The 26,424-nt window shown below is 30.1% G+C and overlaps 6 protein-coding genes across 15 annotated transcripts in view; 2 read left to right on the forward strand and 4 right to left on the reverse strand.

Annotated features, from left to right (window-relative positions):
- Positions 1–614: 614 nt before the first annotated feature.
- Positions 615–4,526, reverse strand: LOC132904991 (uncharacterized protein PF3D7_1120600-like). Of its 2 annotated transcripts, none has more exons than XM_060955877.1 (7): positions 4,407–4,526; positions 3,093–3,559; positions 2,606–2,720; positions 1,471–2,517; positions 1,312–1,405; positions 982–1,084; positions 615–899 (listed from the first exon to the last, which is right to left on the reverse strand). In XM_060955877.1, the coding sequence occupies exons 2-7, from the start codon at positions 3,202–3,204 to the stop codon at positions 847–849; spliced, it is 1,524 nt and encodes a 507-aa protein (XP_060811860.1). In that variant the 5' UTR covers positions 3,205–3,559; positions 4,407–4,526; the 3' UTR covers positions 615–846. The 2 variants fall into 2 exon arrangements, with proteins under 2 accessions (XP_060811860.1, XP_060811861.1); XM_060955878.1 differs by lacking the exon at positions 615–899 and adding an exon at positions 1,205–1,214.
- LOC132904982 (cyclin-dependent kinase 12) lies at positions 3,806–14,785 on the reverse strand. Of its 8 annotated transcripts, none has more exons than XM_060955863.1 (12): positions 14,164–14,365; positions 12,220–13,543; positions 11,022–12,145; positions 10,495–10,922; positions 10,236–10,432; positions 9,962–10,166; positions 9,615–9,883; positions 9,240–9,413; positions 5,126–5,513; positions 4,876–4,996; positions 4,629–4,811; positions 3,806–4,463 (listed from the first exon to the last, which is right to left on the reverse strand). In XM_060955863.1, exons 1-12 carry the CDS (start codon positions 14,177–14,179, stop codon positions 4,429–4,431), a joined length of 4,464 nt encoding a protein of 1,487 aa, XP_060811846.1. In that variant the 5' UTR covers positions 14,180–14,365; the 3' UTR covers positions 3,806–4,428. The 8 variants fall into 8 exon arrangements, 7 of the variants coding, with proteins under 7 accessions (XP_060811846.1, XP_060811847.1, XP_060811844.1 ...); XM_060955864.1 differs by having other exon boundaries at positions 3,806–4,528; XM_060955861.1 differs by lacking the exon at positions 14,164–14,365 and adding an exon at positions 14,474–14,785 and having other exon boundaries at positions 3,806–4,811; positions 12,220–13,540.
- A 551-nt stretch (positions 14,786–15,336) lies between these two features.
- LOC132905005 (splicing factor 3B subunit 5) lies at positions 15,337–16,005 on the forward strand. The gene has a single exon (XM_060955895.1). The coding sequence runs from the start codon at positions 15,519–15,521 to the stop codon at positions 15,774–15,776; it is 258 nt and encodes an 85-aa protein (XP_060811878.1). The 5' UTR covers positions 15,337–15,518; the 3' UTR covers positions 15,777–16,005.
- A 45-nt stretch (positions 16,006–16,050) lies between these two features.
- LOC132904997 (cytoplasmic tRNA 2-thiolation protein 1) lies at positions 16,051–17,761 on the forward strand. Its single transcript, XM_060955884.1, has 6 exons — positions 16,051–16,192; positions 16,283–16,514; positions 16,593–16,711; positions 16,784–16,972; positions 17,089–17,293; positions 17,375–17,761. The coding sequence occupies exons 1-6, from the start codon at positions 16,145–16,147 to the stop codon at positions 17,611–17,613; spliced, it is 1,032 nt and encodes a 343-aa protein (XP_060811867.1). The 5' UTR covers positions 16,051–16,144; the 3' UTR covers positions 17,614–17,761.
- On the reverse strand, positions 17,711–19,501 carry LOC132904998 (mitochondrial E3 ubiquitin protein ligase 1). Its single transcript, XM_060955885.1, has 5 exons — positions 19,189–19,501; positions 18,811–19,016; positions 18,540–18,724; positions 18,271–18,469; positions 17,711–18,210 (listed from the first exon to the last, which is right to left on the reverse strand). The coding sequence occupies exons 1-5, from the start codon at positions 19,291–19,293 to the stop codon at positions 17,883–17,885; spliced, it is 1,023 nt and encodes a 340-aa protein (XP_060811868.1). The 5' UTR covers positions 19,294–19,501; the 3' UTR covers positions 17,711–17,882.
- A 575-nt stretch (positions 19,502–20,076) lies between these two features.
- The window catches only part of LOC132905536 (uncharacterized), a 33,168-nt gene continuing 26,820 nt past the window's right edge, over positions 20,077–26,424 (reverse strand). The window contains exon 3 of one of the 2 annotated variants that reach the window (XM_060956922.1): positions 20,077–24,615. In XM_060956922.1, coding sequence (XP_060812905.1) covers positions 24,278–24,615 — 338 coding nt within the window. In that variant the 3' untranslated portion in view covers positions 20,077–24,277. Of the gene's footprint in view, positions 24,637–26,424 lie in introns of both variants that reach the window. The other variant, XM_060956921.1, reaches the window with a different exon arrangement.

The following is a 26,424-nucleotide window of genomic DNA, read 5'->3' on the forward strand; positions in this document are numbered from 1 at the left end:
TGGAAGCGTCGTTTTTGCTTTAAAACTCCGGCTCTGTTCATTCTGTAGATCCAACATCCTACAAGATGAACAAATTGTATTTGTAATTCCTTCCTTTTTATTGTGCAGTACGATTACAAACAATATTTTCTTCTCCACATTTCATATGTTTACGTTACTTTTTTTTTTGCTAAATAGCGATTTAAGAGACAGTCATACATTTATCAGGTACTGCAAATAAGTTAGATTACAAAAGAAATAAATTTAAATCAAAATGACATATAGTATTGAATAATTACGTTTTCTAATGCTGCTTCCATTTCTTAATCGCTACATTTTAAAAACCAAATAAGAAAGTTCAAAATCCTAATTATAACAGCTTATATTTTATGTTGTATTAATACAAGTGATATATTGTGAACTCAACGTGAAAGTTTGCTTGACCAACACATATGTTTTATTAGTCTCCTGTAGCACAGATTCATATAAAAGATTCTATATTTTTATGCGAAGGGATGAGTCTATATAGAATGAAATAATATATAAATCTATACTATGTGTGCGCGTGTGTATGTTACACATACACTCAAAAGATGTAATACTATATGTGTTATAATATAATAAATCAGTCTATGTTCAAATCATAATATATAGTGTGTTCTTATTGTTCAAATCAATTTTTCTTTTCTTAAACCATAAGTTTTATACATTTAAAAATGTCTATACAATTTGTACTTTTATTTTATTCCTATGTATTATTTTAAAGTTTACAAACTAATAAAATAAATAATTATATATAAGATAATAATGACATATATATATGTTTATATAAATAAATCCATATCATCAAGCTGTAATTCAATTTTACTAATCAAAAGTAGTATCAAAAGTAGTATCAGGAAATAGAGGATTCCAAAAATCTGAAATATATGAGCATACACAGAATTTAAGTATATATATCATTCTGTTCTTCTAAGAATATAAAAAGATATATTACATTACCTTCAGGTGTTTCATTTCTTTCATTATATTTAGTTCTGTGTCGGGAACATTTATTTTGCCTCATTCTTATTTCTTTCTCAGAAAGTCCAAGACTAGTGTAGTACTAAAAGAAAAGTTTTCTCAGTGAAATTATTCAAATCATACCATATACATACATACATATAAACATTTATAAAAATACATATTATTTTATGTATAAAGAATTGATATAGTATTGATTTACAGTTCAATCTCTGCAGCATTAAGAAGAAACAAATTAGATTTAGCATTATTTCAATTAATTATTTATATTACTTTTTTTATACGTTATAAATTAAACTTATATATTACCTGTTTACATTGCCAACAACAAACACCATTCATCTGTGCTCTTTCAGACTTTTTCTTTGGTGATTTATCAAATATATATTCTTTCGCAGGTAACCTTAAAAATATATTAAATTTGATATATTTTACAAAATGTTGTGCATTTATGTAAACAATACTTACATATCAAAACTATTCATAAGAGTCCTTTTTACAGATTTAGTTTTAGGTACATTTTCTTTCAATTTATTTGTATTACAAGGAGACTGTTCTTGCAATGACTCCCCTAAAGTACAAAACGTTTCATCGCTTGAGGAATTGGAATCTGTTTCTTCTTTTGCTGAATTAAAATTTTTTTGTGTCTTATCATTACCGTTAACGTTTTCATTATAAAAATCAAATATTTTCGGCTCTGTAATTAAATGTGTTCGATTTTCTTGTACAGATTTTTGTAGAGGTACCAAATGACGATCCAGATTGTGTTGAGTAATCTCTTTCTTTGGACTCATCCTTTTTAATTTCAAACTTCTCATTTTTGAACTTAACTTTATACGTTTATTTGGACTATTTTGAATTATGTCCTCTTCTATAGAATTATTATGATTTTTAAACTGTTCTCTTATACCTTTTCTAGGTGATACATGTGCTATTAAAAAATCTGATCTGTTATGCTTCTTTTGAGTTACAATATCAGTTGATTGCTCATCTTCGAGAAGTATAAGTTTTGACTGCCTATGTTTTTTGCCATTCTTCGGTAATGTGGTATCTACATTATATAATTTACTATCTCCCAATTTTTTTGACATTTTGGTAATAGTTGTATTGATCGATGTATTAATCTCATTATTGCTATTTTCGATAACTGAACGTTTATTTTCTTTTGAGTCTTGAGATAATGGATTCTGTATAAGATTACTTTTTAAGTTTGTTAAACTAGAAATATCTGTTTTTATTGGTAAGCACAAATTCATTTCATTTTGCTTAAGACTTTTTAGATTAACCTGATTTTTTATAACATTAGTCTTCTTAAATCTAGAATGTTTCCTTACAAGTATTGGGCTCTTTAATAATTTATCTTCTTGTATTTGGTACTTAACAGATGTATCAATTGAAACAGCATTATCTACATTTGAAATATAATCACAGTTTCTAAAATTATTATCACAATTAATATCTTCGTGTGGAAATATTTCTGTATTTTTTAATACTTGGTTATTAGCAGGTATAATACTGAAATATAAAACATTAAAGAATGTATAATGTAATCTTACTAATACAACATTATAAATTATAAGTGTGCAACAGAATTAAAACTTACACATCTTTATTACTAAAAATGCCTGATTCAAACAATTCACACGGAATCTTAAAGTCAGAAATGTTCGTAAAGTTTCCACAATATTCTCGCAGTTTTAAGTATTCATTCCATAACTCTGTAAATATAAGAGACTGTTGTGTAAATATATAAATTTAACTACAAATTATTTGCTTAAAATTGCATTCATGATATAAAGCAATGTACTTATATAATGAGAGTGCATTATTATTTTCATTATGAATGTTTTATTTTTAAAAGATTTCATTTTTTTAATTTGCACATAAATCAAAAATTAAGTAATATATATTATTATAAAATTGCATACAGAAACTATAAAGAATAATTTTTTGATCGTAAGCGTAATTTCTTTGTAATTAAAATAAGCAAGCTTTGTTGTTGTAAGTTAAATAAATAACTGAAAGAAATATAAACGAAGAAACTCCATTTGTTAATATAAGGACAATATATATGATAGAAATATACTTACTTTTATATTGTTCGAATGCTTTTCCTAGCATTCCAGTAAAATTCTTCAAAGCATTTTGCGCAATCTCATTTTCTATGGAACAATCGAATTGTAAAACATCTGACAAAGCCATCAGTAAAATGAATGAGGTTAGGTAATTCTCTTTTTAAAACAACTTAATACCCTGTCCCTTTTTTTCACTTGTTGTTAATTAATTCATTTTGTCTTTTTTATTATATTATATTATTATCACACTGTGCATAGAATCGAACAAACTCAACAAAATAAACAATTTATTATGCATTCCCATACTCCATACTGCTGATCACTTCACTGAATAATCTAGTGTGTCGCCAGTTTCTTTTTAAACTGCAGCACAAATCGCCATGATATCGTCACATACATATTGTATACAGCTTGCCGGTATAGAAGCACACGTCCTAACCTCACTTTCGTAGTATATGTGTTTCTCTTGGAATCACTTCAATCTGAAACGTTCGTGAAACTTGCGTTAATTTTTCTTTTATCCTATTTTTTATTATATTGAAAAAGAACGCCGAAAACTTCAATTTTATTATTTCTTGTAAATAAGAAAAAAAATAGAAATAGTTAACATAACTTTGTAAGTATCTAACCAAACAAAAATTATTTATTTATGATATACTTAATTTATAAATACGAATTTATGTAGTTGAATTAATTTCGTTCTTCTGTCCTAAAAAAAGCCTACTATATTCGTGTACTTTTATCTCTTTATTATGTCTCGATATTATTATGTACATTACATCCCGTGAATATTTCCATAATAAATAAGGATTTGACATCGTATATAAAAAAAAAGTTTATGCAACAAATAAACATTTAGAATGCATCCAATTTTAGTTTTCTTTCAAATACCTTCAACCCTCATTTTTTAATTCGTTTTCAACAATTTCATTCAGTATAACAAAATATATCACCTAACATAAAGCTATATGTAATAAACGCTAAATACTTTAAAAACAAATTCTTTTTTTGAAAAAAGATAAAAGTATCTATATTGATCTATCAAACGTTTTGTTTGAACCTTTTAGATGTACATACACTATACCTGTGTTTCCATGTATATATATATACACATAAGTATTAAATATCTCCAATATGAAAACAAAACTTAATGTGATAAACTAAGATGATAAACATTAATACTTTGAAGCTCTTATTTCATATGTCGCATAAGTGTGCACTATAAAGAGCATGTTGTTATTATTAAAGATACAAGTACTATATTAAGTAACTGGTCACGTATTAATAATACATCAATTATATACAATTATACACCGAATGTGCACTTACAGTTATGAACAGATAGTAGAGTCTATAAACAACTTGGATGCAGTTGCACTTCCATGCCTAGTTAATTTAAAAAATAGCAATTTAGACCTTTTCCAACTTTATACAGAACATAGTTTAGAACGCTGTAAAGAGTTATATATACAAATCATTATGAGCTGAATGCTGACTGAGAGGAAGTCGAGGGTAGGGATAGGTTTTGTGTTAGGTTGGATATTGGTTTACCTGGGGGTCGGGTGATAACAGGGGAAGGATTGCAAGTTTCCAAACCATAGCGCGACATTAGCGCTAATAATGCACTGCGAACACCAGCTGTAGCCACCTGCGACCACCTTCCAGAACTCATTGCATCATCACCAGCATAAACTGCATGTGCATCAAAATTTCCTGACTGTGCTGCATTTGTATCTGCAAAAATAAAATATAAAACAATAATACATCATAAATATAAGAAAAAATAAGCGGAACTTACCTAAAGGTAGTGGATTTAGTACAGGAAGGTGAGATTCTATTAGTCCACTTGATCTTGAATTTGCAGCAAGTCGTAGTTCAGCATGCAATTCTCCTAGTAATTGTACTACTTTTGGGTCACTCTGTAATTTGAATTATAATAGTTACGCTATTAAATATTATAACAATATAATAATATTATATTATAGAATTAACGATTATATGAAGTTATAAAAATGAAGTACTTGAAACAAAAATCCAAGTATATGTACCTCATTATCTGATCGAAGTGACATGAGATCTTCAACACGAATTGGTTTTCCCTGATTTAATACATTTGTGAGAGCACTTAATTTTCGAACAAGATTATCTTCTGTGTATATTTCTGACATATGAGAGGTAGTATCTCCTTTGGGCCGTGGTATAATTGATGGTGGACTAACATAAAAATATGATGGTGATGAGATCATATAAGGTCTGTTAACATCTCCCTTGGGTCGTGGTGTAACAGGTGGAGGACTTGTGTAATAATATGATGGCGATGAGACCATGTAAGGTCTGCTTTGGTTGAACAAATTATCTCCCCCATAGAAAGATTCCGTATCAAGTCGATTTGGATGAGAATTGTAACCTGCTTCCATTTTTAAACGTTTGGAAGACCTGAAATCAAGTCAAAAGCATATCATAAAAACTATAAAAGTAAAGATCCAGTGTTTTATTGAACATGACAAAATGTTATGTTAAAACAAATTTATTGAATATAAAACATATATAAATATATAAATATATAAATATATATATATATATTTACATACATTTATATATATAAAGTAATTAGTGAATATATTTAATAATAAATATAAACTTCTAGTGTGTTATATATAATTCTGTAAAATGACCTCTATAATGATTTATACTGTATTAAAATGTAATATTTCTTAAAATGAATAAAATATATTAATAATATTTATAAAATAATGCTAATAAAACAATATGAAATAAAATTCTTATAAATATTATTAAGACGGACAATAACACATGGATACCCAATAGTAATATTTGTTTCATAATTAATAGAAATCATGCAAAAGATAATACGTTTTATAAACGTGCATATCAAACAAGCAAGACTAACAAATCAATACTTTTTTATGGATATACATGCAATTTAATAGGCACAGCATATCAAACTTTATTTGTATTCTGTAAATTTTATTTTTCACAATTTATTGCATACTTATCACTTATATCTGTATAAGTGAAGAGATATGACACAACAATTTTATAAAGGATCATAGATATTAAGATTATAATGTGATTGTTCAATTCATTGCATCCTCAACCTTTTTGCACGAAACGATCAAGCTTTTATTATTTTAGTCATAAAGCCCAATTTGTTATATGATACGCAAAACCAAGTCTCGTGTGAATTATTAAACTGGACACCCTGGGTATAAACATATATTATACAGATTTGGAATATTTATTACCTATTTATATTCTTATAAGTGTTATAAAATTTGCCCTTTATCATTCTGCCACAATAACATTATTTCCTGAAACATAATTGTTTTTCTTATTAGATATCTTGCCAATTTGTATTCACTTATAATTATTTGTTACTTTATGTTTCAAGTATTATGTTGTCTCCTACGAATTCCACAATATAATTTATCGTTAACAATGTAAAATAAATAATAATTAATTTAATGTATGTCTACTATATATAGTATTATTATGATATATATGTATAGTAGAGATAACATGTGTACATAACCAAAAGTATGCTATTTATATAATATTCTACAGTAAAATAATTAGTATTTATATATTTATATATAATTGTAATGTATATTTTCTGTACACACGTATTTTTTCTGATATAATATATATAATATTTTTATATTTTATCAGTTACATAATAATTATATATACAAATACAATAAAAATAGTAAAGATTGGAAAATTGAATTTGATCATACAATTGATAAATTTTAATAATAAATTTTGTAATATGTGCTACATAACTTACAATGCTTAAAAATCATTATATTATACTTTGTATACAATTTTGTTTAAAATCAATATGAATTAAAATTATCAAATTATTCATACTTTATGTTAAATAAAGTAGCTAAAATGGAAAATATATTTACTTTATTGTCGTTTTTACAAAATAATGATTTTACACATCGATTTATATTGTTATATTGATTCATTCTGTTTTCCGTTTTTATTCAAGTTCATCAAATTTATTAAAATAATTCATCACAAAGCAACATTTTCTTTTTATAATATTTTGAAGTAGCACATATTATTAATCATCCATAATCTTATTCATTTACCTTCATGACAAAGGTCATAATAAAATATTCTTTATTTGTGATAATAAACTGCTTGAATTTTTGAATCATCTTATTATCATATAATGCTGTTTAGTGTTTACACAGAAATAAAATTTTTATTTTATTTTACCTACGCGTGAAATTATATTTTTATAATATCAATATATTATTTATTTTGATACATTCTGCATTGAGATAATAAATGTATTAAACATCCGTACAAACTTATTGTGGAATAAGTAGAAAAATAACATGTACTTTGCATGTCATTTTGAAAGGGTACATAATCATGTACACTGGTATTATCATTCATTCCCAAGGTCCCAGTGTTCATCGTCAGATATGACTTTATCAAAGGATTATATGTGTGTGTGGTTACTTAGTTTACAAATAAAAATATAGAAACATTGAAAGGGACTAAACAAATTAAACGATAAAATATTTTAATAACATTGGAAATTCATTGTCCATAAAAATGTTAGGCAAATGCCTATGGACATTTTGTAAATATTTTATATTACAGAAATTCAATATTATTTTACATTGCGAAGATAATACATTAGGTTTGTCCATATCCCGTACTTCATTATAAGAATGGCTTTGATACAAAATACATGCAAAAACATGAAAATATTTAACAAATATTCAATACTGCCATTCGTATATTGAAACTTACGATAATTATCTACAATACAGAATAACAAACTATAACACACAATTGCGAAAATATGATCAATTAAAATATGCCTGATCTATAGATGTGAATGTTCAAATAAACTGAATTAACGTAAATAAAATGAAATGTCGATGGTGATGGCCGTGATGTTAATATTTCGCGTAATACATTCACACTTTAGTCTTGGCTCCTTGTATTCCATTGTCTTCAATCTTCCATCAGGTTCTTCTTAGTATCCATTTGACCTATTTACACTCCAAGACTTTAAATATTATAAAGATCGTGTATTTTCTTGTAGTTTATGCTCATTCATTTCATGTGTCGTTTCATGCGCTTGTAGACATTTCAATTTAATAGTTTAATATGAAAATTAACATACGAAATTTCTTTTTTTTATTTACAATTATATACTTACTATGTATTTCTTTTCTTTCTTATATAACCATCTTAAAATTCAACTTTTAGAGATGTATATTATTGATACAATCATGAATATCAGTAATTATATGCATATACATTCACTTATGTAAATGCATATATTAGCTATGATATAAAATCGTACATATGTGCATTTTCATTTACACAAACATGTCATAATGTATGCATATCTATGTTAACATAAACATAGATTAGCAAATATGTACACATTTAGCTACTTATTGATCATCTTAATATTATTAAACATAAAAGATATCTCGCAATTTTAAAGCTCATATAATTAATTTTAAAGGCAATTAAATTGAATCACAAACACATTGTAAGAGGAATACGTATTTTCCTTTTACATAAATGCTGATCCTCCAAATCAAATAATATTTGATATTACTTTGAAAGAAAGATAATAATATATAATATTATGATATCATTTCTTGCAGTTATTAAGGAGTATTTAAATATTATTTTATATTATGATATATTTTGTTGTGAAAAAACATATCGCTATAAATTTTATATTTCTTCTAAATACATGCGTTCGAAATATTTTCATGTATTTGAAAAGTATTAGAGAACATAATCTTTGTAGTAAACCCATGAAAAGAGAACGTTGCTGTACATTTTCGTGTCTATATTCCATTGTTCTGCACTATAGCCATCGTCGTGTTTGAACGACTGTGAATCAAACTAAAAATAACTTATTTTATCCATTATTTAAAGTCACATGCAAACGGACGATGAAAATAAGATACTACAACAGTTATGTTTTCATTCTTTAAATAAGATCTCTAACAACGCATTTTGCTAAGAAAATAAATGCCAAGCACAACTGCAATACACAGCCATCTACGTGTGTAAGCAATTAGTATCTGGTCAGTACTGGATGTCGCGTCCGAGTTTGTGCGAATATGTCTCTCTACAGCTACTCACCCCCCGACATCAGACAGATCTTCCATAGCCTTATGGGGACCTCCTTTATTTGGAAGAGGGAGAAGAGGCATCTTTCCAGCAGAGCTTTCTTGTTGCTCACGCTGCTGACGTCTTCGTTTTTTACTCCAGAGCTCATGACAGTCTTGCCAAGTAGGAAGCTGAGGTGCTGGCATCCTAATTTTTATGTAAAAGATACAGGTCTTATGAATGGACAATAGTTAAAATTTTTGTACAAAAAAAACTATAAAAAAAAGTATTCCAACGTTTGTTCAATTATATTCCTACATAAATACTGTTGCTACTATTCCTAACTACATGATAAACTTAAATAATATTTTTTATGTATGCATATTCAAATACAAGAGGAAAACATACTGCTCAGGTTGAACATTTTTCAGCCATGCACTTTTAAGTGCATCAGCAGCCGTTATTCGCTTTTCTGGATCTAGTTCCAGCATTTTATCTAAAAGATCCAGTGCTGGTGCTGGCATAAATGAAAAATCTTCTCGTAAACGTCTTCTATGTGATTTTTTTGGTTTCAATGTATGCCATAATGGCAGTTTTATCACAGAAGGCCAAACAGCAGGAGTCGGTGTACCACAGACTCTGGAAATCATCTCCAACTGCATCATTTCTACATTTGCCTTATAAAAGATAAAAATAATCATCTTTTATTCAATTCCTTTCTTTAACAGAAATATAGTTCATTATCATTTCCTTACCTGAAATAGTGGTTTCTTAGAAAATAATTCTCCTAAAATACAGCCACAACTCCACACATCTATTGCAGGGCCATAACGTTCTTCGCCCAGTAATAATTCAGGTGGCCTATACCACAAAGTTATCACTTTGTTCGTATAGGGCCGCTGCCTATCTTCAGCATTATAAAGTCTTGCAAGTCCAAAATCAGCTAATTTAACTTCCCCTCTATAAAAATTATATAGTTAAATTGTAGAAATAAAAATTTTCTTTTCACTAATAGTACATTTTGCGTACTTGTTATTCATCAGTATATTAGAACACTTGATATCTCTATGTAAAAAGTTTTTACTGTGGCAGTAATTTAATCCATCTAATAATTGCTTCATGATGCTTGCATTATTCATTTCATTGAAATCGACCATTCCAGACTCCAAAAGACCCATCAAGTCATGATCCATGTATTCAAATACGAGATAGAATGAACCTTTGTCCTGTAATATTGTAATATGCAATACTATCCTCACTATATTATATATTTTAATATATGTAATACCTTTCTAAAATCTAACGCGTCTTGTTTGTCCGTAACTATTTCCCTCAAATTCACGATATTTTTGTGATTGAGTTGTCGTAAGATTTTAATTTCTCGTACTGCCGTAATGGGAAATCCTTCTTTTTCATTTTCCAAACGAACTTTTTTCAATGCAACAAGCACACCAGCTCGTTTGTCTTGAGCTTTATAAACTTGTCCATAAGTACCCTCTCCTATTTGAGCTATGACTTCAAATACGTCAACAGAGCGTTCTCCCCAATCTTTACCACTCGAAGCCGACATAGGCATATGACAATTTCTAGAACTTCTACGTTTCAAAATTTTTGGTCTTTTTAATTTCGGTTTTGGTGGTACACGTTCAACTTTTGTACGAGGAGGCGTTGCATTTGGATCATCTTCTCCACTTAAATCTTCTGATCCAGGAACAACTACACATCCAGTAATCATATAGATAATGAAATAGATAATAAAAAAGATATTATTTTAATGACGTCAAAATTATATATGTTATTATATCACAAACTTACCCGGTGGCATAGGTAAGTCTTTAATACTCTTTTTTTGCGGTGGTTTTGTAGTTGAAGCTGGGAATTTCATTTGTGCCTTACTAGGCGGACTTGGAGATCGACTCGGTGGTGAGTCTATACTCTCCAAATCATTTTGATTAATTCCAGGTGGTAATGGTAACCGTGATAAACTTTTAGTTTTGAATGCTACGATAGGAGGCTTAGGAGGATCTACCGACTTAAGAGGAACTAGATTGTTAGGAGGATTAAATTTAGACATAGCCGTATTTGGTGCTGGAACTGGTATAGGTATAGGTGGTGGTGGAACAGATAAATTAGGGAGAACAGGTACTGGTACAGGAATAGGCACTGACATAGACACTAAACCTGTTGTATTTGCAGACTCAGATTGTGGCAATGGTGGTGCTTGCAGATTTGTAACAGTTGGGAAACTTGGACTATTTGTAACAGTCACTGGACAGACACTAGTGGTAGTTGTAGGTGAAGTATATACAAACATATGCTGATTAGTTGCAGGTATTACATTTGGTGCATTAACAGTTTGTGTAATTGGCAATGGTGGCGTCTTTCCCGCTATTCCATTGTCATCCGATATTGGAACAGGAATATCCACAAGATCAACAGGCTTCATACTTTCATTTGTTGTCTTCAATTGGTCTTTATGATTCACGTACTTATCCTTATTGTCTGTGGATGCTTTGTTCTCAGAAGATACACTACTACTATCTTTTTCATCAGTTCCTTCTATAATTTGAACTTCATCTTGAGTAACAGCCTTCTCCTTAGCTGCTTGTAATTTCTTGTATGCTAATTCCCTCATGTTTCTATCTTTCACGAGTTCAGCAAATAAACTAGTTTCACTAATCTTTGCTTGTACTCGGAGATTTCTTGCTGTGATACTTGAGGGGCTTCTTGCTCTGGATCTATGAGGAGAAGGAGAAGGTATCCTCGAAGGACGTGGACTCTTTGATTTGTGTTTTCTTGTCGATTTATGTGACTTGCTAGGAGAACGAGATTTTTTTGGAGTACGACTTCTTCTCCGTGAACGCGATCTAGATCGTGATTGTAACTTTCGCCATCGTCCAGGACTTCGTGATCGTGAACGAGAAAGAGGTAAATGTAACCTAGAGAAAAGAAATATTATTTTCAATAGCAAAACAAATGATTTAGAATTATTATATCGTGTAATATATAGTACCTGCTTCCAGTAGGACTTCTAGTTGACCTCGACTTCCTTTTATCTCTTCTGTCTTTTTCATGATGTCTATGTCGTCTTTCGGATTCTTCTCGCCGTCTACGTTTACTCGAAGGTGGAGAATTAACAGGATCTCTACGTCGGTGACTTACAGGACTTGGGCTAAATTCCCTTCGCCTTGTTGAAGGACTAGGACTGTGCCTAAGTCTATGCACCATTGGACTTGGACTAAAATCTCTTCTTCTCGTTGGGCTATGGTCCCTTCGTCTTGATGGTGGCGAAGGACTATGAGGTCTCCTACGACTCGAGCTAATAGCGGGCCCTGGACTAATGCTACTACGTCGCGTATGGATACTAGGACTATGCTTTTGTCTTTCAGGAGTATGTTTCATTGTTGATAAACTTGCTTTGCTATTCTCTGGCGTCGTCGTTCTTGGAGGTAATAAAGGGGTATGGGGGGATTCTGTTGGTCTTGGAGGAAGTGATGGAGGAGTTACATTTCGAGGTTGCCTTGTTATTTCAAGTTCTACATCACTTAAACACCTTTGTTCTTGTGGTGTAGCAGGTGATATCGGTGAGGTACTATCTTTTAACGGTAAAGGCGGTGATTCTGACCAATTTCCAATTGGTTTTTCATGCTCGGGGCTTATGATAATTTCATCTGCAATACGATGTGGGCTCAGACTATGAGAATGCCTTTTAGACTTTCGTTTTTTCTTTTTCCCAGTACTGGATGAAGGACTAAGACTTCTCTTCTTCTTCTTTTCTCGTTTGTGTTTTTTCTCTTTTCTTCTTGCATATCGTCTAGACTCTTCTTCATATTCAGGTGTTCCACCATGCATTGTAGATGGTTGTTGTTCATTTGGCGAATAATGTCTATTAACATGTCTATGTTGAACTGGTGGAGATGGCGAAAGACTAATAGGAGATGCTCCAAGTGCACGTACTGGACTCCCTCCATAATAACGTCTTTGTAAAACTGTTTCAGGTACTTCTCCGTCTGTATAGCTATTACCTCTACTATCTTCTGACTGAATTTCCCCAGCTTCTGGTTCAGACAAGTCTTCGCTGCTCACATCTGAGTATTCAACCAAAGGTTTAACAATGGAAGAAGCTACAGTTGGAACATTCTCTATGGACTTATCTCTCGATCTCTTCTTTTTCTTTTTCCCAGAACTTTTATTTTTCCCATGCCTTCTATGCTTCTTATCAGGTGCTTCAAAACTATGTCGATTTATATCACTGCTGGTACTATCTCTTCTACGTGCTCGAAATCTTCCATTACGTTCAGCTCTTTCAATATCACGACTGCTAGGCATGTCACCTACTGAAATACATTAATATTAATATATAAAAGTAATCTATAGTACTTTATTTGCTTTATTAACACACTGGATGTTATTGTATATGTAAATAACAATGGCAGAATTAATAGAAATATCAAAATTATGAAAGCAATCATATTCATAACTCGTTTAAACAATTTTATTTTATTTTTTTTTTTTTTTTTTGGTAAGGTATGTATCATAACTAAACATAACAATGAATCGTATTCAAATAAGTGACAGAGCTTTAATACTATAGATAACACATATAAAATTCACTCAGCAGTTAACTTGTTAATCTGTGTGCATAATAAAAACATACAAAATATGTAATATTTGTACAAATCATTAGCTTATTTAGATATTCCTTCTTATAAAGATAAATATATAATTTCAGAAATACACGCTTTATATATATTAGATTTCACTTACAAAAATATCACAAAAATATCGAAGAAACAAAACAAATGAATTTTTTACATTTAATTTAACCTTAATTGATATAACCAAAAGGTTTCAACATTATTATATATATTATATTTCAGTTTTACTTAATACTTTCAACACATCATCATGGACATTATACACACATGGACAATAATATACGTATGACGACATGTACGTACATTCACATACATAGATTAGTCGACGTAACAGTATTTTCGAACGACACGATTTTTCGATATGTATAGTGGAAAACGGTAATCTTTAACAAACTGCTCTATTTCCAAGGTAAAAATAAAAATCTATCGAGTACAAACTTATGACTTGCCGGTTTAAAGAATATTTTACAGAAAAGAATTTTTCGGCCGAACTAACATAGCCGCCATTGTTAACGACTGGGTGGCAAGGGAGTTGCCCACTTTTCACAAAAGAAAGTTAGTCAATGTTTTTAATGGAACTATAAGTCGATATTTCGTACAAGTACTCACGTGCAATATAAATCTTGTAATAACACGCTGAATGTTGAGTTTCTTTGCATCGAGCTGATCCAACGTAGCGATGAATATAATGGTTACGTTCGTTGCTCAGTAAACAGTTTTAACACATATTTTGTAGGCCACGAGTAAAATTTGATAAAAATTAATAGCTATCGTAACAATTAAATGTTCAGGCAATCATATTTTTATAGTTTTACTAGCCGATGCATCATGTCTCATGAATTTTCTTTGGATTGTATTTGGCTTTCTCATAAAGGTAGCTCAAGTAAGTAGAAGCCATTAACCATTAGCACGTCATTATTGTCTGACGTAACAAGCGATAAGTGCTGCACTCTTGCGGCTAGGTAAGAAGTATACAGAATTGCGGAATAATCTTGAATATTATTATACTCGATGCGATTGGTTGGAATAAATCTATTTGTTATGTGTGTATATAAATATAAATATCATCATTATCAAACTAGAGAGAATAGAGACAAATACAAGAATTATAAATATAGAACGAAACATATTAATAACATATCTTCACATAGTTATATATCATATATTATTGAATTAGATTTTAAATTCATGGTTTAAATATTTTGTTCCAAGAAAGGGAGAGAGGGAATATTATATTTTATTTATATTTAATTAATATTGATTTGTTTTGTATTGTTTTCAAATTAATGTAAGAAACATATGAGATAGATATGTATATGGACAAATATACAAAGATATATATTATTATATTTATAACCATTAAAATACTTATTTTATATACATTTTAAAATATCTTTTTGTATAATTCTATTTCTCTAATCCTACAATTTTATTATTTTATGTTAAAAGTTGTTAAATACATGAGAAGCCTGCATTATGTTTTTACTGATAGGGACGTTCTCTACCTTACGATGTAATATATATTTACATATTTAAGAGAAATTCTTGTTCCATGGTTGTTAGTGATTCGATAGCGACAAACAATATTAAATATTAAGTAAGTAAAAGTAAAGTTTTCATTAAGCATTAATCTTTATCGTTGAAAAATTAGAATATGGGAGAACGATACAACATTCATAGTCAGTTGGAGCATTTGCAATCAAAGTATATTGGCACAGGGCATGCTGACACAACCAAGTTTGAATGGCTTGTAAATCAGCATCGTGATTCTTGCAGTTCTTACATGGGGCATTATGATCTGTTAAATTTCTTCGCTATCGCGGAAAACGAAGCAAAAGCCCGTGTTCGATTTAATCTTATGGAAAAAATGCTACAGCCTTGCGGACCGCCTCCAGAGAAACCAGAAGATTAATCAGTTCGATAGAGCGCATGTTACATTCATATTGTAAAATCTATACGCGCGGTTGAAAATTATTTTATTATGGACTAGTAAAGTTTCTTTTTGTTTTCATCGTAGAAAAAAAGATTGGTTTCGATTAAATAATATATTGAAATTATTTTTGTACGTGCGATAAAATGAATTTCGTATATTAATAAGGTTTTAACATAACCCCTATAAATAAGCATATATAAAAGCTTAATATTTGTGAATTCTTTATTAATTTAACAAAAAATTAAAAGAAGAAAGACAAAAATATAAACTAGAAGTTAAATTATCACAGTGAAATTTCTGTTATAACATTCTATTATAACAAAGTAAACAGTGTAATATTCTGCAAAATGCCTATTCCATGTTCAAAGCAGTGTGGGAAAGGTGCCATTCTTAAAGTAAGTTACTGTTTTAAATTATTAATTTAAATTTAAGAGTATAATATATTACAGAAGTGTATGAAAGAAAAATTATATCTTTAATTACAGAGACCTAAAACTGGACATGCATTATGTAAAGAATGTTTTTTCTATGCATTTGAAAGTGAGATTCACAATACAATTACACAAGGCAAATTATTTAAACCTGGTGATAAAGTAGCTATTGGAGCATCAGGAGGAAAAGATTCTACAGTACTTGCATATGTTTTGAAAACATTAAATGATAGATACCAATATGGAATTGATCTTTTTCTTTTGTCCATTGATGAAGGAATAACTGGTATTTTAATAAAAAGAATTATGTTATAATGTTTAAATATTTCAGAATTTTTATTACAAGAGATCTATATTATTTTAGGATATAGAGATGATAGTTTGAAAACTGTTCAACAAAATAAAGATGACTATGGACTCCCATTAAAAATATTATCTTACAAAGAGTTATATGGATGGACAATGGATGAAATTGTGGCAGAAGTATATATATTTACATAGAAGCTTTGCATAAAAATCATTTACACCTGTTATTTAATCTTTATTTCATTCTAGATTGGCAAAAAAAATAACTGTACATTCTGTGGTGTATTTCGAAGACAAGCATTAGATAGAGGTGCAGCTCTCTTAGGAGTAGATTGTATTGCAACAGGCCATAATGCTGATGATATTGCAGAGACAGTTTTAATGAATATCTTAAGAGGTGATATAGCAAGATTACAAAGATGTACTTCAGTTATTACTGTAAGTTTAATTAGTATACTGCTTCCTCAAAAAAAATAAAAATAAAAAAATGAAAGGTACATGTTACGTGTATATGTGAATACATGTTACAAATTAAAATCTTATTTGCAATATAGGCAGGAGCAGATTGTATAAGACGATGCAAGCCACTTAAATATGCATATGAAAAAGAGATAGTAATGTATGCATACTTTAAACAGTTGATATACTTTTCAACAGAATGTATATTTGCACCAAATGCATACAGAGGACATGCAAGAACGTATCTAAAGGATCTAGAAAAAATCAGACCCTCTTCTATATTGGATATCATTCATTCTGGTAAATAAGATTATAATTATTGTGTTAAAATTATTTCTTGATATTTATATAAATACATGATTAATATATTTTCTTTTGTAGGAGAAACATTGCAAATAAAAGAAAGTATTAAACTACCAGAACAAAGAAATTGTTCTCGTTGTGGATTCGTATCTAGCCAGGAAATTTGTAAAGCTTGCATTATGTTAGAAGGTTTAAATAGAGGACTCCCTAAACTTGGCATTGGAAAATCTACAAAAGTTAAACGAGTGATAGATTCTATAACAAACGATAAATGCAAAAACAATGAAAAGACTAAACTAAAAAATTTGGAATTTTGACGATTACTTATATCTTCAAATATATTTGTATGAAGTTTTAGGATATATTATCAAAATATACAAATTTATTAATTTGTAAATAATTTCAATTGAGATTGATTGTACTACTTTTAATCACTTCTAATAATTATTTTATTGTTCAAAAGTATATGTTAGTATTTCATTAGCATTTTTAGTTACTTCATATTTATTTACCTTTTCACTCTTAGATACATTAATTTTCATCAAGTAATAAAAAGTAATTTGAGAAATTTATATCTATGTTGATGTTAGATAATATATGCTGCTGCCTTTTGTGAAATTGGTGCCCTACAAACTGGACAATCACTAGTAATATCATCGGAGCAGTCTTCACATAAACAGACATGTCCACATGGAAGAAGAATAATTTCGCGAGGATTTGCGCGACAGACAACGCACAATTGATCTTCTCTAAGATCAGTATCTCTTACTCTTTGTCGTCTTTCTTTTCGTGAAGCAGCTAAAGATTGTCTTAAATCTTCTGCTAATCTTTGTTCTGTTCTATCCTTCCAATAACGTCGAAAAACTATTCCACCAATTAACATTCCAATAGCACCGAACATTAAACATAATAATCTAAAATATAAAAAATCCACTAAGAATCATATTTGAGAATTGTATAAATACAAAACTCACCTATATGTCCGTTTACGCTCGTCTAATTTCCGAAGCAAAGAACTAATTGACATGCTTGTTAAATAAAATGGTGTACCATTTAAAGGGGGTTGTAATGTAAGTGTTTTGGATTTTGTTCTTGCTAATTCACCTATACCTGTCATAACTGCTCCTTCACGAAGTAGTTCTTCAGTAGATTGTAAACCACGTTGGCGCACACCTAAGATTAATAAAGAATTATAATATTATTACATCTTTTGTTAAACAGTATATGAATAATTATTTTTTACCAGTGAAAAACCCCCATAAATGGTCTGCAAAGGATGGTACAGTTGGTTCAAAGGTATTAGATACCACATCCAGATCTAAAATATCTGCTGATAATGGTTCTAATACTTCTACGGAGTAACTTCCATGTTGCAAAGAAAATGGTACAGTGTTATATACTTTATGAACAGTACGTTCCTGATCTGACCTATGTGCAAATAAAAATTTATTAGTTTTAAATACATATATTTTTAATTCTATATCTTTATAACATATTTGAAACAAAAATATTACCAGAAGCCAGCAGTAGTTCTAGCTATAACATGTTCTTTGATTTTAAGCTTTTGTACAACACCAGTTAATTTTTTATTATTAATGCTATTCAATGGTTTTCCTAAGGGTTTTACAATACCCCTAATTGCTATGTAATCTATTTTATTATCAGAACTTTTATCAAGGAGTTCTCCCAATTGTTGCCCAACTTCATGAAACTCTGCACCCTGTAGAGAAACTAAACATTTTGAGATATTTTTAAGCATTAAACGTATTACTATAATTTAGATTAAGATATATTAGTTAGAATATTTAAGTTATCATATCCAACGTGTAACATACTTTATTTGTAACAAAACTAGGTATTCAATGATAATAATAGAAACACACGTGATTTACCTTGACTGCCGTAATTGCATTTTTGCAGTGAAAATATTGTTTTAGACAAACACCGAAAATTATACTATCAATTCCGAGCGCTACTATTTCACCTAAATAATCCATGACTAGGTTATATTTTTAAAACTCGAAGTTAAAGTATTGTCCATGTTTAGAAGTTTTATTAATTCTTGTCTAACCCATGTGGTTTCATTTCGACAGAATGTTTGAAAACTTAAAATATATAATTTTTTATTGAAAATTTAAAAATGAAAACGCACATGCGATCGTTGCCTGATGTAAGAGGCAATTACATATATTATGTTGTCAAGACTGTTGATCATATGCTAAAATTGCAATTAAATTCGCACTTTTATGTTGGTCAACCTGTATGCGCGTTTAAAACTATTTGTCAATGTCCATCAATATCGAAATTTTATTTTTTCATACTTTTTTATATCTTATTTTAGTGTAAGTAATTTGTAATATTTCAAAATTTACTTGATCAAGAAATATACAAACGAATCAGGTAAAACTTTTTTGCTTAATGAAAAGAATTTTTAAATATTATTATTCTTTATCTCAGATTTCTTTGCTTTGTTCAGTCTAAATTGCGTTATGATTTTTACGACTTTTATACTTCATTTTTAAATTTAAAACAGTACTGAAAGTTATTAGATTTTGAAAAAGATAACCTTTATAAAAGTTATCATTACTGCCTATATAGTATATATACTGTTTTTTGATTGTCAAATTGCACATTAAAATCAATATTTGATAGATAAATCAATTTCCATTTTAAGTTCTATTTTTTAAATTGTATTCATAAGGATATGAATGTGTGTAAATGTTAGTCAGTTATAATTAATCGAGGAGAAAAAATGAAAAAATTATTTCGTATAGTAGAAATTGGAGAAAAGAAATTTTTATTGATAACATAGAGATGTTAGAATATGTATAAACAGTATGTATAAAAGTATAAAAAATAAATAGTGACAGCGCTGCGATTTTGCATGCCTTAATGAGAGCAAGTTCATCGTAATGTGTTTCAATCGCAATCGGAAACGCAATTACGAATTCAATGATAATAACATTACTAGTGATAATAAAAATAATAATAATAATTGACATTGTACGTAATCGTACGATAAATTTCTCTAACATCCTTCCACTCATTCATATACAAATTCTCTCTATCTTCTGCTTTTATTTGAACAATTAATCGACCGGTTAAAGCTAAATGGCGGAGATCAATGCGACAACATTGTCATAAATAAAACTAGATTCCGCATTACGTGGCTTCCTCGCATGTAATACCCTAATTTTCCGTTTCGAGTATTTTTCACATTTTCTGTATTTCGAACTTATAATATAAGATATCTAATACTTTTTTTTCTAACAGAACATTTAACATTTTAAATACTAAACTTCGTTTTCTTATAACGATAAAGGCGCTCTACGCGTCAAAATGAGAAGACTACAAATATTTTTCCCGAGGAAGTTGTTCACGAAAGTATTGCCAATAACACTTGCAAAAGCCTTTTATGTACATATTATATGTGTTACATGAAACATTTTGAAATCTCACCAGCATTGTAATAAGACCAGGCTAGTATGAATGTATTGGTTAAGTTTGAAACAAATCTAAAAATAAAAAGTTATAAGATATTTGATCCTCTTACAAACCAATCTGATGAATTCCATTTTTTATTAATTTCTCAATTCTTACTTTTATAAATTTCTTCATCACAAGAAAATAATATATACATATAATGGTAAATCCTAAAGTATATTTGTAATATCATCAGCTCTCTGTATTCTTCAATTTATGAAATTAATCAATGTGGTTTCTGAATGGCTCATTTATTGCAAACATATATTTAATAAAAAATTAGTATATCTTATCTGGAATAGCTATCTTGAATATATAATAAGCGTTAAAGATACTCTATCTATTATTGAACATTGAGATGTATTGTGTAATATAATAATATAATATGATTTTTTGCCATTTTTACATATTTTATATATCTATTCTATCTATTACTTCCACTCATATACATATATTTTCAGATCTGTTTCGGTTTACCAATATAATCATGATAGTTGGCTCTCGTTATAATGTTAATGACATTTTTAATGACTTTTGTTTCGTATAACAAGCATCATATATTCATAAAATGTTTCTGTAAGTATTTAAACGCTTTCATGTACAAGGATCGTTCTTCTCTCGAGACATAATCGCATGAATATTTCACGAACTTTTTTCGTAACCCCCTTCGGTTAAATTCTTTTTATGGCAGTCAACTCGTAATCTATGTATATTATCGTCTGCAATTGTCGGACTTGTAACGATCGCGATTGAGGTCAATCGCGTGTAGCAATATTAGAAATTATTCGAACTTCTCGCACACGTGTCTCGTTGATAGATCATTCAGGTTGCGAGGCGAGTTACACGCGCGCCCTCTTATGCAACGCTTGTACACATACACAACCCGGAAGAAGAGTTGAGTTACCGTTAAAACGAGAAAAAAATATAAAGAATCGCGGTTGTAATTGGCTCTGATTAAAGATACGGTGTAATTAGCGGAACGCTTGCAACCGAACATTTCAACCATCATATCTTTTTTCCTGCTTTTAAAGGAAGCACCTATCTGTATTTGACTGTAATCTTTTTCGAGTTTTGACTCGATAAAGCTTAATTTAACTTAAAACGTTCTATGTATCATTCTCCTTGTACCATTCATTGTAATTGTAATATCTGTTTGCTTTCATTCAATTTAAAATATTTAATCGTTGTCTTGTAACAGTTTGTATAATCTAACTTTAATCGAAAGGTAAAAAGAAGACATGACGAACTTCAAATATTTCGACATGTTTTGAAAAATAAGGAGATGCTAGGTAAGACATTTTAACTACAGCGTAGTCGTTATGAAGTATTCTATGTTGACATAATTTACATGATTCTATAATGAAGTTAGAAATAGTTATCGGTTTGTCTTTTAATTTTTCTTGAAATATTTTCAACGTATATGCCGATTGCAAGCATTTGGATATCTTCGCAATACGTAGTAAAATTATATTTAAAAAAAGACCTGACTTAACGCTACTACGATTTTTACATTTTTATATCATTTATTTCGACAAATCAAAAGATTTTTAATGTTTTAAGAAAAATCTCTACCGATTCTTTTATACTTATTATCAAACATAAAAGATCATGTGTACTTTAATGATTCGAAAGTAAATAGAAATAATCCCAAACATTCTCGTTTAATTTCCAAATCGTACAATATACTAGTTTGAATAATGCAAAAATAAAAGTGTCGTCGTAGGAGCGCGAAGAAAACGATCAACCTCGTCATTTGAAATTGCTTTGTGCGTTGCTTTTGTAGTTCCTTAACCCTGCTGCGATCACAGAGTTTGCATATTCCAATATTACTTCTGTTTTGTTAAATAAACCTCACTTTTAACCTGTTAACTTAGTTGTCATTTAGTCAGAAATTTGTATAACTATTATAAGAGATTAGAAAATTAACAAAAATCGATCTATTATGCTTTCTTCGCATCATTTCTTTTTTATACATATAATTTATTTGTAACAAACATGGAACTATACCTAAACAGATATAGAATTACTAAATAAGATTATTATGTAAATGATTCGTTTCCCCGTATTAACAGGTTAATACCTTAAAAAAGAATTAAAATAAGAAATTATGCATATCAATAATGACTCCTTTATATTTTATTATAACTTTGAGAAATTTTCTATATTTAAAAAATTGTTTATTTTAAAGAAATCACGAGTGAGTCTAAGAAAGGACGCAGCAGGGTTAAAAATCGCGTCGTAGACCTCGAGGGATAACGAATAACGAGCACGGTGTACGAAAATATGGCAGTTTCTTTCTTCTTTCAACTAGTTAGGACGAGTCGAGCGCAAAAATCAGCGTATACACGGGTTAATAAGCTGGAAGGATTAGAATGATTATCGAATTTCAATTATTCACCTGATCAGGCAGTGATTGGATAAATAATTCGTTTAAAGTGTTAAAAACACTTAATGGAAACACGCGATTCATTCTAATTCTTTGCACGGCCCTCGAACGAGATCGAGCTTGGATTTACACGTTATTTGCATCTTGTTAATCTTTCACTCGACTTAAAGGAAAGAGAAAGTAAAGTTCCTTGATTGGCACCCGCACAACGGGTTTACTTTAAAAGCACACGCGAAAAGATTGTCTCTAGTTCTAATTTCAGTTCGTTTCACGAACATCATCACAGAGAACATTGCTTCGCAGTTGGACCTACATCGGAGTGTACGATGAGATTTCTCATAGTCGTTTTTGCTCTTCTCCCTCGCTGGTATCTTTAAGTCTCTATTAATTGCTTTAATTGATTGTTCATCGACTTCGTTTTTCTTCGTCCACACTCACAAAGATAGAGAGTTTCTCTTTAAATATTCGTTAACAATGTGTTGAAATTTTCCCTCTCTGGGATTTCTTATGAACTCGATTTTCGTCGAGCGTCGTAGAGATTCGAAGCTTCTTCTCGTGCTTTCTCGTTCCTAGATGCAATTAATAATTCGAGAAGATTGTTTGTTCCTTCTACCATGAACAAGAATCTTCTTCGTCCTTTCAAAGACTCGTCATACGTATACTCAAATTGTCTTCAAGTAAAGGTACTCAAAATTCAAACAACATGTCTTATGAAGAGTATTTTCTCTATCACGAACAGATATCTTGTTCGACCTTTAAAATATCTGCAGGATCCGAGCATATTTTTCAAGCTTATCTTCGTCATGAGCAAGAGTTTTCTTCGTCCTTTCGAGTATTCACAATACTTAAAACGTTCTCAAAGTTCAACCAACACGTTACACATTCATTAAGCTCGTCCTGCATTCTTCCTTGATCCACAGCTCGTTTTCAACGAACCTTGCACATGGATCAGTAGACGATTGTCAAAATGCTCCCGGTTAAAGGGGAATACCAACGAGGAAGCTTCGACAAATCCTTCAGAAGCGACACAATACACTGTATCTTCTTCTTCTTTGTCGTTTCGATCTTGATTCGGCCGCAATCCTCTGTTCGAGGAACTCTTTGGGAAAACCTTAGGCTGGAGCCTGGACCACAGGTCTATGAATCGGCACGGATATCACGTAGATGTCCAATTTCTCTCCGGCTGTTTTGTCCACGATTTCACCGTAATTTACGGAATCGTATGGCGGTGGTGCGAATAAATGATATGGCGGAGGCGGTGTTTCTGTTACTACTGGTCCGTTTATTGCTTCAGCTCGTTGAGTATAGGGGACTGTTAACGGTCGTCCACCACGACGACAACACCATTCTGAACAACTGACGATTAGAAAAAAGGCGACTAAACCTCCGAAGGATCCGATGTACCAGACGATCGACCATGGGTCTAGAGGATTTTGACCGTCATTGTCCACTGAAACAAAAAGAAATCCGCCTGTGAAAAAAGGAACGGACGGGTTAATAAAATGTTTATAACAATCCTTTATATCAAGATGCACAGCTTAAAAGAATTAGAGAATCTGTTAGGTGAACATGATTTTAATACTATGATACTGTGATAATATACCTAAGGTTCTATTGCTTCACCCAAGAGAATAAGAACAAAGAATATCTGTGGTGATATTTTCCAATCTTTTCCGAGTCGCGATCCCTTTTTATAACGGTTAGAAAATGTGCAAACCCCTTGCAAATAAAGAGATATTTTTGATAAAAGATTTATGTAATATATTTACATATATGCAATCAGCGGTAATCCCATAGGAAGTTTATTTAAAAATAAAATTATATCTATACATGTAATTTATGAGTAGGGTATTTTGATGGGGATTTTAAAGGATGCGTATTGCGTGTATAGGATGTGATAAATTTTACACAATTTTCAATTATGTGATTAGCTGTATAAAATTTTTACTTTTTCATATGTGTATCGTTATAAGTCTCGACTAGTTTCATTTTGAGGAAATAGATAATTTTAGAATATGTTAAATTTTAGAAATGCACGTAATAAAATAACATGCAAGCGATCTGAAACATATATGTAGGTATATACGTAAATCTAAAGCAATAGATTACGGACAGATACACAGGAGAAGCAGTTATTGGTTTTTCTGCTGACGTCTTTCGTTATGGTACCATTTGGAGAGCTAGTTTACCGCAATAAATTTCTTAATGATTTACGCTAAATCAATGCTGCAATTGATTTATTTCAATCACTAGCTGCTTGTACGTAAGATCTTATGCAAATTACATTCGGTGATTCACGATTAAATATTCAGTTTCTATTAATACGTTCGACTAACCATTTGAAAACATAAATAATAATCAATTCTGCGTCTGATGCCTCGCATTGATAATCAGCTGACTGAACAGAAATTAGATGTCATTCGTATTAATATTCATTCTTTAAATTTAAACAAATTTTTGTGATAAGATCGATCAACAATTTCAGTATACTTCTAGAAAAGAATTTCTTGAGAATATGGGTTTTCTTCTAAAAAAAAAACGTTATATATTTTTCGTAAATTTATTTGTAGCCTTCTTCCCTCTTTTATTTTTTATCGCCAAAGACAATATAAGTGGAATATTCAATTTCAAACAAATTAAAATAATATAAAATTATTTCTGGGAGAAAGAGAGAGAGAGAGAGAGAGAGAGAGAGAGAGAGAACTGAAGAAGAACTGAAATGGAACTGATTGTACGAAAAAACTGTATTGGTCGAAAGAAGATACTAGAAAGATAAAAAAAGAAGTCCAAAGAATGTACGAGGCTGAAATTTTGAATAAACGAAGGCATCAAATTTGGTCACGAATAATCAGAAATGTTTCGTGTAAGATCCTGCTACGATGATGGAATATAAATTACGAGAAAAGTTTTCGAAATAAAGCGTTTAGAATCGAAGAACGAATTTTTATGCGTGACACTAACGATCGTGTTGCGTGGATTTGTGCTATTAAATATGTACGTAGAATGATGGATACAAAATTTATATGCAAACAGGCGGTTGGCTGATCGTGTTGCTAACTCGTTGATACGCACTGTTGGGTCACAGAAGATACTAATAAAATACTACGCATAAAATTAGGATTGTGTCTTGCGTTGGTTAAAATCTTAAGATTGTTAAGTAGTTGGGAGATCATTAGTTTGTTGATTTTATCTGTTCACTGAGAATCCGGATTCTTACAGATGGTTTATTGTATAATTGAAACGGTCAAGTGACTTAAGA

Source organism: Bombus pascuorum, chromosome 3, assembly GCF_905332965.1.
Source record: "Bombus pascuorum chromosome 3, iyBomPasc1.1, whole genome shotgun sequence".
NCBI classification, from domain to species: Eukaryota; Metazoa; Arthropoda; class Insecta; order Hymenoptera; family Apidae; genus Bombus; species Bombus pascuorum.